This window comes from Hirundo rustica, chromosome 19, assembly GCF_015227805.2.
Source record: "Hirundo rustica isolate bHirRus1 chromosome 19, bHirRus1.pri.v3, whole genome shotgun sequence".
In the NCBI taxonomy this organism is placed as follows: Eukaryota; Metazoa; Chordata; class Aves; order Passeriformes; family Hirundinidae; genus Hirundo; species Hirundo rustica.
Window position 1 is genome coordinate 3,279,479 of NC_053468.1, and position 10,586 is coordinate 3,290,064.

The 10,586-nt window shown below is 37.8% G+C and overlaps 2 protein-coding genes across 2 annotated transcripts in view; one reads left to right on the top strand and one right to left on the bottom strand.

Moving 5' to 3' along the window:
* The window catches only part of LHFPL7 (LHFPL tetraspan subfamily member 7), a 58,957-nt gene extending 55,536 nt beyond the window's left edge, over positions 1-3,421 (top strand). Inside the window, exon 3 of the mRNA XM_040082679.2 lies at positions 286-3,421. Within this exon, the coding sequence (XP_039938613.1) occupies positions 286-512 (227 nt within the window). The 3' untranslated portion in view covers positions 513-3,421. The remainder of the gene's footprint in view (positions 1-285) is intronic.
* A 521-nt stretch (positions 3,422-3,942) lies between these two features.
* On the bottom strand, positions 3,943-7,672 carry SPATA22 (spermatogenesis associated 22). The gene is made up of 8 exons (XM_040082764.1): positions 7,630-7,672; positions 7,099-7,227; positions 6,325-6,379; positions 6,097-6,192; positions 5,380-5,683; positions 4,931-5,060; positions 4,485-4,582; positions 3,943-4,134 (listed from the first exon to the last, which is right to left on the bottom strand). The coding sequence occupies exons 1-8, from the start codon at positions 7,670-7,672 to the stop codon at positions 3,943-3,945; spliced, it is 1,047 nt and encodes a 348-aa protein (XP_039938698.1).
* Between the last annotated feature and the right edge of the window lie 2,914 nt (positions 7,673-10,586).

Below are 10,586 nucleotides of genomic sequence, written 5' to 3' on the forward strand. Positions count from 1 at the left end.
ACATGGCTACATAGTTTGGATCACAGCGTTTCTGAAGTTATTTAATGGCAAGAGTTCTCATGAAAAAAATCCCAACTTGCTGCCTTGTGACACCACTGCTGTCCATAAGAGGTAATTATGAAAAGGAGGATAATCAGCCAATCACAAGGGGGTTCTATAAGCTATGACTTTTTTCCATTGATTTTAATATAATATATATATTTGCCTTTCTAAAATAAGGATTTTTTTTTTCCAAAGGAATTAATGTTTGACAATAACTGGTGTGATTTTTTTTCTCTTCTCTAGTGTTCATAATGGCTTCTGGGCTTTTGGTTTACCCTTTTGGTTTCAACTCTGCTACTGTGAAGAGATTCTGTGAGAACTCAGACATCTACTATGCAGGAGACTGCCAGATTGGATGGGGGTACATGCTGGCAATTGTTGGGGTCATGTTGTCTGTCTTTTTACCATTCTTTGCAAAATATGCACCAAAAGAGCACATATCTCCAACTCCAATACCTACTATTTTATAGTATTTTATTACTGTTTAAGAACAGAACATTCCTGTCTACAGTAATGGGCAGAAATTATTAAAGCACTTCCAGTTGGCTGTGTTGCTAAAGAGAGGAGAGGAGATGGGGAAGAGAAGGTCAGATTGACAAAGACCAAAAGTGCATTGAAAGTCTTCCGTAAGCACGAGCAGCGAACACTCTGGAATTGAAATAGGATTAATCAGCAGCCTTTACACTGCTCCAAACAGATAATGGCATAATGCCTTAGACAAAAAGAAAAAAATCAGTTTATCCTCAAAACATCTGTCTACCTCCCAGTTTCTTTTGTGTCTCAAAATTGTGAGTCTTAAAAGCTTCAATTCACTTTTGATATATTGTGAAATGTCAGAACTTTTATGAACCCAGTAACTTTAAATCAATAATGATATTTTGTTACAATTATTTTGATTAGTGAAAAAAAGCACCTACTAATAGCCACAGCCTAAAATTAAGATTGATAGCTAAAAAGAGTTGTATACAAGAAAAAAGTTTCTTTTTAATCTATATATATTAGCAGCACCTGTATATTGTAAGTTCTGGGCACAGTTTTTACTTCTGCTCTAATTGCCAAGATATAGAGACATCTTCATGAAGCCTTGGGTAAAATTGAAATTTCTTTTTTTCCAACTACTTCCAAAGGCTTCATGATAATTTAATACTATAACATCAGGAAAAAAAAATCCTAAGAATTTGTTTTCAGTATTTCTTAAATTATAATTCTAGGTGGACTTTAACAAAATGTTTTGAACTGTATGACAACTGTAGATTTTGGGTTATGTTGTTTAAGGCTGAAAATAAAAAATCTCTGTTTACAAAGATGTCTGTGCCCAATGGCCCTTATCTGTAGTGATTATACAAGCCAGAATGAACTAATTCCAGTATTTCCACCGCAATTCAGAAACCAGACTGTAAAACAAAAAAGTGAAGTGAAACGCTATTGAACGTGACTAGCAAGAATCTGATGCTGTGTCAGAATTACAGTGGCCATATTTCATTAGTCTGTATGGAAATTTTGTGAGGTCTGATTTCCACAATAGCACTGAATTCATTATTATCAAGCATTGAAATAAGTGCACTTGATTGCCTTAAGCAAACAAAACATTGGGTTCTAATCTCACACCACTGTTGTGTTTTTTCATTTAAAATAAAAATTTAATTCTAATTCTATTCTCATCTTTTATTTTCTATTATTTATTAAAAAGAAAAATCACATAGATTATATTTAATTCAGAGCTGTACTTCTTAGTTTTGTATTTTGGCACAAACCAGGTGATCAAATTTATTATTCTTCACTTAGCTGAGTCCAACAGAGTCCTGAATTTTTATTTTTTTCAAATGGAAGGTGTACATGAAGGGACAGACAGAGAGACATGTTGAGGATGCATAAGAAAATGCAAACAGAACAATCACTGTGTTATTTTAGTGTACATCAAAGACTTCTGAAGTCTTGTTTCCATTCCTCACCCTTCTAAACTTCAGTGGAATGTTGCACTGTTTTCCAAAATAATTGCCCTGTTGTTACATTTCCATGAACTCTAAAAGCAAATTCTGCACATATAGTTAGCAAGTTCTTCGAAAATATAGATTCCGATGCAGAATTAAGTACACTGAAAAAGAGAGCATGAGTATTTGCACTTTTGCTCAAAGGGACTGAGAAATTAAATCTTCCAAATATTTAACAAAATAGGTTGAAGGAATGCCCTAAAGTAAGAATAAACTTCAGTCACTTCTGTATATTAATGTGCTTTTCAGTGATGTCTTACACTTTTTTTAATGAATGGCTGAGATTAATGATTTTCATGTAAGAGTCAGAAAAGTGAGGAATACAAACAACATGCAAAAAGAAAATAATCACCACAAAGTAGAGAGACAGAGATGCAGGCTTTTCTTTCCTAACCAACCTGTGCCTTTACACTAGAACCATTATACAAGACAGGATCAATATGGTCAAGAAAAAAAATCACCCAACAACTGAAAAATGTTGAGTAGTGTGTATAAACTGTACTGAGTAGGGTTTCTTCTGTTTTGTGTAATGTTTACGACTGTTCACTTAATGTTTCACTAGAAAAAGTGATTTGTTAGTGTCGAGTAGAAACTTCTTTTGCAAAGATCTAAACACTTCCTGAAAAGTAAAATTATTTTAGATTTTTATTAACAGCCACAACACAACTAGTAGACAAAGGACCTATTCCTGTCATTACTTATTAACGTAAGTTACAAATGTGCAGAACTGGAAGCATCAATCACTTAACTGGAACCAGTTTTAAATTATTGTTACAGCAGAGCCTCACAATTTACAACGCTGCTGTACCAACTCTTTTACTTCTAAATCTCAGATTCTGCAAAAATCATCATCTGCATCCTGCAACATTCTGCACCTTTTATGAGCCAAGCTAATGCTTCCAGTTGGAGCTTCCTTTAACATTTTATATTTAAAGGGAATCAAACACGTGTACATGACCTCTACGACTGGATTGGCAAAACCTTCCTTGAAGCATCCGTGCTCTGAGCCTGCTTCACACTGAAGGTGTGATGGTAATTCCAGTGATCCTTGCAGCAGTCAGTAAAGCACATCCTTTAGATCTCACCTGTTGCTGACAATGCCTGTGCTCACACTGACAGATCACTTTTTTAAATAAAGACTGTCTGCGCGTTAAACTGTGTAAAAGCGTTTTCCTGTTACAATTTGCTGGACCAGGTTCAAGTTTTATTCTAAATATATAATTTTTTAAGTGTAACTAAAAGCTGTATTTTCCATTAATGTGTTTCTGCGTTGACTAGCTGGCTCCTTTTTAGAATATTAACTGTTTTCTGTATTTGACTTGTTGGATACAATATTTCAATTATTTTAAATGTGAAATTTCCAATTGCCAACACTGTATAATAAAATAACTAAAAAAAAAAATCCCTGTACTGTTTGCTATTTTATTGACAACTCTTTTGTTCTGCAGTTCCCAAGAGAACTGCTACAAAGCTTCTGAAGTAGGGGAAAAGGAAATAGGAACACCAGGAATAATCTATGGAAGTTAATGTTTGAAGGCAAAGGCACATAAACATGTACATGGTCCATTGCTCATGGAAGATGCTTTTATGGCAAAGGCAAAGGAAGTTCTTTTTCAAATAATTCTTTTCTATTTCCTCTGTGTCCTTGGGAATCTTCCTACAGCTTCAGGGTCTGTTGTTATTTTATACAGGTATTATACTGATTATTTTTTAAAAAAAAATGAATCAGGTAACACGTAAATGGGAACCCAATGAAAACCACACAGCGTTTGTTGGATAACACAGCACAGGAATATTTTCAAATGTTTAACCAGATTTTCACTAGTAGTTTTGGTAAATGTTGTAGTATCGTCCAGTCTAATGGGTAACAATTAGTTAGAACTGGGGTTTGGACAACCATTTTTGACTTTTACATTTCATTCATATTTTTTACATATGCTGTCATCTCAATATCTGCAATTTTGACAAAGTCTTGGAAAGTGTTCTGTTCTTGAGCAGTTGCTGGTCTTACAGAGACGCACTTGAAAATGTTCCTTTTTGCATCATAGGTACCCATGCACCTGTGCACTCGACCTCTAATGAGTCGTGGAAGCTCACGGTCCTTCATCAAAGCATAATAAACACATAAAACATAAACATATAAACAATTATATCACCTCACATAAAAGCTTTCCACATGGCTGGTTTCTGAGGGCTACATCAAACAGAAGACCTTTACATCAGCTTTGTTGCTGTTACCAACTACTTCAAAGCTAAACTCAAAGTCTCACCTGTTTTTCTGAAACAGAAGTCTGAGGATATCTAAGTAGTGACTATTGCTCTAAATTGGGAACAATACGATAAAAACATTCAGCTTGCCTTTGGCACAGTAAATTTATGTTTTCTTTTTGCATTCATAAAAAGAATTGGAGCTAGTGATGACTGTGTTACACGTGCACACAGAATACTCACAATTTCGTAAAACACGCAAGGCAGGGTCTCCTTTCCATCTCTCAGAAGGAAGTTCTTTGCCCCATGTGCTCCAGGTGTGACTGCAGAATCCAGTGTGCCTGTGTCATTAAGCAAAAATTAATCATTCCAAGAGAAATTATATTTAAAGATATTGCAAAACTGAATCACTCTACAGAAGATTCCTACTAAACAGGAAAATGGATTCTAACACATTCTAAAAACAAAGAAAGAAAAGAAACAGGATGGAAAAACTTGATGTTGGAGGATGACTGAATTGTTAATTTTGTACCTGTTTCAGTCCCCTTTGATAGCTGAATGGAAGGGAAATTAGATGGCGTCCATGCCAGTATTCTGTAGGTTCAAGTATTTCAGCTACTGAAAAAATCTTTCTTGTTGTTGCCCTAGCATTATTATCAGATTATATTATTATAATCTACTGTGCTTACCTAAAACTTCAAACAACAGTGGAGTTTTATAGGCATATTGGCTCCAGTGCTTCACACTTTGAATGACTGCAGACAGGATTCGCAAAGAATTCTTTTTTATTTTAGTTTTTAATTGAGATGATGAAATTTCCTTTCAGATGAAGACAAAAGCTTAAGTTAGACATACACACTTGCACTTTTAAAGAGCACATAGGCATTTATTTATTATGTTAAATAGGCAATAATTGCATTAGAATTAGAGTGTTTGTTCATAATATACAAACAACTCCCTACCAGTTTACTGAGGATTTTAGGTTATTACAGTATGAAAATCTCAATTCTAAATTTCCAGAAACTCCAGGTTTTACTAAGGCAGCTTGGGCTGATGAAAACCTCATCTTCCATCTATTTTCTTTCTTTGCTGCTTTTTTCACTGTGTCTTTCCTATTAGCCCTGCCCATAAGTTTTACCTGACATTTATCTTCTGGGACACAACCAAATTGGTTTTCATTCATTTTATTTTGCTGAGTATTGTAGTTAGATTTATATGTTGGACCATGATCCTGCAGACTTCTCGACACAGTGCTGGGTTTCAGTGGCCACTGTCCTTTGGATGTGTCTGTTTTGATGAGCTGGGACAGGTTACGACTGTCAGGGTGTTTTTGCTGCTGGACAGTTTTCAAACTGCTTGAAAAGTTCTCAAACTTTCGAGAAGTTCCATTATCAGATCTTGAATTTGCTGTGCTACCTAAAGGAGCATATTCATTTCTGTTCCTGCAATACAACAGTTCAGTATCACAGTACCTCTTCTGATTACTCATATATTTGATTAAAGTATATTAAAGAAATCTGTAAATTGTTGTTTTAGCTTTAAATATCTCCAAACTCACTTGAGTTTACACTAAATTTATCCATATACAGGACAGTGATTACACCTGTGCATGAATCCATCTGACTTCAACAGACCTTAAAACCAGGCTCAGTTATTGTCCTGCCCTGTGTAAGGGATCTTTCCTCACCCAAAATTCACATATTGTCATGACTCTAAAATAAAATAAACAAGGTTTCCTCTGAGAGTGATCTTAAAAGGGTTTCTTTGAACGCTACAGGCATATGGGAAAATGTGAGATGCATTTTTCACATAAGAACAAAAAGGAAGAATAATAGACATTAAAGGCTTCACCAACCTGCAGGCAGACAAGTTTTTTCCAGCATTCGCTAAATTAAACTTTGATGCATTTGGTGGTTTCATAAGGGAAGGAGCCATCGGATGCTCTGCTTGGCTTTCAAAGACAAGTTTATAGTATCAGTGACACAGCAGCAGCTTTATTGTAAGGCATACATGGACAGTTCATGGAACAATTGACATCCAAATAAAAATCAAAAAAGCAACAAATAACTTGCTTTTTACATACCCACTGGTCGCTGCTTTCTGCAGTTGTTCCACTTCTGGGTTTGCAGTTCCCCAGCCTAATTTTCAAAAGACAAAAGATTGAAAATGGATAAAAATGGAAAAGACTGAAAGGTAGTAAGTCTTTGTAGGCCTTCAACTCTGCTTAATGTCCCACAAACAGGCTCACACAGGAAGGAGGAAGAAAAAAGGGGAATATGATCCTTTGATATTCATAATTATAAGACAACTTCTAACAAGTAGGTTGCTTCTCTAGACAATGGTTCAGTTACAAACATTAGACTTACTAGCTACAGAGACTTTATTGTAAGAAAACTTTTAAACTTTATTACAAGTAAAACATAATGAAAGCACTAAAAGCAGAATTCTGCTCTGCTCTTTCCAAGCCCAGTTTGAAGAACAGAAGTTCCTTTCTGAGCTACAAGAAAGACATCTTACAAATGTTTCTTCTTGTAACACAGGACTTGAATGTTGATTGAAATTAACCGAAAACAAAAGGTCAATTTCAAGAGACTCTATTTAAATGCCAGTGCTACTTCATTCTCTGTCACACAAAGAGTCAAACTCCCTCTAGGCAAGAAATATAAAAAACCCAATTGTACAGAGGAGAAAGAAATTTCCTGAGGGACAATTTTCACATAATGAACTTTTCAGAAATAGATATAAAGGATGCATATAGTTCTTGATAAAGACAATGTCTGATTTCATAGAGTACAATCAGGAAGTTAAGATATATTTGGATTTAGAGGCAGAAAAAACTAAAATGTGTCTTATTTACCGAATGATGAGGGAGAGAAATCATAACTACGAGTCCCAGAACCAGTATCTGGTTCACTTTTAAGTGGATTTGAAGTGAGGGGCTGTCTAGTTCTTTTCTTCTGATTGAACAGTGGTACAGGCAGACAACCTAAAATTAAAATTTAAGTAATGCTATATTAATAGCAAAAGGATACACAATCCACACTTAAAACATGTAAATAAAATTACTTATTTCACATTACACATAGGAAGTACACTTCATAAACACAAAGCAGACCATTCCCTCACAGAATTTATATTCCCAGCCCTCTGTCCTGCATATAATCCCATGAATGAAACCTTTCCTTGAGTGACCAGTTCCCTGAATCCATCTAAAATCTTGCCCTGTGCAGAAATAAACAGGTAGCCTATGCAAGTCCACGCAGGAAATGGGGATTTAGGGTTAAACACTGAATATCCTCTATGAATACTATATATATATATAAATGTATTGTATGTGTATATAAAAGCATAATGAGGTGTGAACAGGAAGGCACATAAAGGCTGGTACCTGCTGTGCTGCGAGCCGAGGTGTCAGCGAAACTCCTTTTCATTTCTTAGGTGGATCTTAACAGGCAGCAGTATTGATTACTCCAAATTTGCTGTATGAAAGTCAGATAAACAAAGCAAACTAATTAACGCTGCAAACACATCCAAATTTTCACGTGATTTTATGGCAGTTTCTCTTAAAACTGCAGCTCCAGTGACTGGCATAATTTCGAACAGAAGCCCTAAAACACAGAAGTAGCTGTACTGAATTTAGAAGATCCACAGATGCATGCCCAAGGTGCAACTGCTCTTTGCAGATTCCCATTCCCCTGAGGGAGTGGGCTGAGTGTCAGGGTCGTGTCATCGCTTACCGGGCTGAGGGTGGGGGATATCCTGAGGGACAGCCCTGAAGGACCGGGCTGAGGGTCGGGGCTATCCTGAGGGTCAGCGCTTACCGGGCTGAGGGTCAGTCCTGAGGGTCAGCCCTGGGGATCGCTCTGAGGGTCAGTCCTGAGGGTCAGCCCTGGGGACCGCTCTGAGGGTCAGTCCTGAGGGTCAGCCCTGGGGACCGCTCTGAGGGTCAGTCCTGAGGGTCAGCCCTGGGGACCGCTCTGAGGGTCAGTCCTGAGGGTCAGCCCTGGGGACCGCTCTGAGGGTCAGTCCTGAGGGTCAGTCCTGAGGCGAAGCCCGCCAAAAATAACGGTCACTCGTCCGCGCGCTCGCGCCTCAGGCGGTGCGAAAATGGCGGGAAGGTGATGCCCCGTTCACACCCACTGAGAGCACGGCGGGAGCGGCCGGGCCCGACTGGGAGACAGGAGAACCTTTATCACCCTTTATTAAGACTTAAATCACCCCCTCGATGGGATTTCATTAATTACCCCGCCCCCGGGGAACCGGTGTAGTGTCACCCTCAGAGAACCCGGGGCAGGAGCTGAATCTGCAGAAATGTGTGAATGGAAACGTGGCTGTAAATAAAACTAAAGGCATTCTTCACCCTGTTTGTCTCTTCAGCTGTTCTGGCTTTTACACATGGCTGGTTCCTGTTTAAAATCTGAGTGCTTGGCACGACTGGATCTTGTCCTGTTTTAGTAAACCTTTTCCTTCAGAAGTGCTCCCAAATATCTGTATGCAGCACATCAAACCAATCTGGATTCTTACTAAACTAAATAACCCACATCCTTTTCCAGAGTGTGAGTATTGGCAAAGCAAAGGAATGAGGGATGGATCCCAGTGTTTAACCCTGAAGGGTGAAAACTTTCCATGTCAATTTCCATTCATTTCCGAATTGGCGGGTCCTGGGACGCCAGGAGTTAAAGTGTTTGGGTGGGAGCTGCTCTAAGGGGATAAAAGAAGCTTCCATGGGTTTAGTTCCTAAACCCATGTTTGGAAATTCACTGTCTCTGTCCTAAAAACACTCTTAGGAGACAAACTTCTTGCATGTTAAGTAAGTGCACAGACAATCTCTGCGTTCCATTCAGCACTTTGGAAGGAATTACAACCATTACAGCGCCAGCAGCAATAAAAGATAAACTATATGTTCCAGCCCTGCATGTTTGCATTTTGCTTTTTACTTTTCAAACTGCTGTTGTGTTTAAATCCACCAAACCCAGATTCAAAGTATGAATTGCGGTTTTGGGTGTTGTGTCACTCACCGTTCTGGCACCACAGCTGAAGAGAGACTAAAGAGAGACGGGTCAAAGGACAGTACAGACTGTCCAACACTGTGAAATGCAACTTTACTGCTTTGTTTAATAAATTACTCATTCTGATTAAATATCTGACAGCTCCTAAGCACAGAGTAATACAGTTGAGTATTTAAGTAAACAGTCTCTCTATATTAACTCACTGTAAGGTTCAGCAAAATCTGAATGTGTGAACCGAAACAAAGAGAGCAGCTTCTGTAGAAATTATATTCCTGGCAGAACTATTCTAGATAAATCTCATGCTTAGCTTTTCCTAGACCTACACTCTGTCAGCCTGGGATACAAAGCCTTTCAGGCACTGGCCAACTATTCTCTCAGTCACTGAAGTATAATCTTTATAAAAAGGAATTGTTCAATAAACATTCTTTATTCTCTTGTAATCTTAATATTTGTTATGTTTATACCATGAGTCATCTACCAATTGCAAATACTTCTGCCGTTTACAGCAAAAAAGCTTATTTTTCTGTTAATAAGACCTTTTATTCTAAATGTTTTAATTCTCAGGATGTAAGTTACAGCTGCTCTTTGGCTTAAGCTTCAGAAGCCTTTCTGAACACTTTTGGAAATGGAAGAAAAGTTGCTGACTAAAGTTTTTTGAGGAGAGAACTGAACTATTGTCCCATCGTGCTCTAGATCTGTTTCCTTTTTAATAAGAGACTGCAGAAGTTAGAGGGTTGTCCCTGGCAAAGTTGTTTCAATGTGTTAGAGGTCTGTGTAAGCAGATCCCAAGACAGAACTGGAGCCAGAACTCTGGGTAAGTCAGTCGTGGATAAATTGCGCTGCAATTTCAGCTCGTGTTCCTTCCAAGCACCGTTCTTAAGATTTCTCGAACAAAAAAGTTTGTACAAGGCACGATGTGCTTTGAGGAACTTAGTCTTGGCTTTTTTTAGATGAAAGTACTTGATGTTTCAGCATTGTGTGCTGGACTAGAGCCAAGATACAATTCTTATTTTGCTGATTTTGCTCACTTTAAATCATTCTGCCCTTATATAATATAATACTTACCTAAGTTCAAACATACATTGAGAATACCTGTTACACCTAGTTTGCAGTGCAAAAATGCCTGATATTTAAGTGTAAAACCAGTGTTTTCCACTGTTCATTAGTACCGGATTTTCCTGTAGAGAATATATTATAAAGACTGCCCAGAGTCTTTAACTTTTGGACTATGGAACAGTGCCATTAACAGCCTCGGAGATGTTACTAAATACGGAAACTGAAGGGGAGGCTCCTTGGGGAGGGAGGTTGGAAAATCCCGCCTCAAAACTGAGTTGAG

Bases quoted from the DNA above. Each gene is read 5' to 3' on its own strand.
- SPATA22 (XM_040082764.1), bottom strand. From the start codon at position 7,672: ATGAAAAGGAGTTTCGCTGACACCTCGGCTCGCAGCACAGCAG. The intron at 7,228-7,629 runs GTACCAGCCTTT...TTTTAATTTTAG, and splicing joins CTCGGCTCGCAGCACAGCAG to GTTGTCTGCCTGTACCACTG. The intron at 4,583-4,930 runs GTAAGCACAGTA...TTAATGACACAG, and splicing joins ACTGTTGTTTGAAGTTTTAG to GCACACTGGATTCTGCAGTC.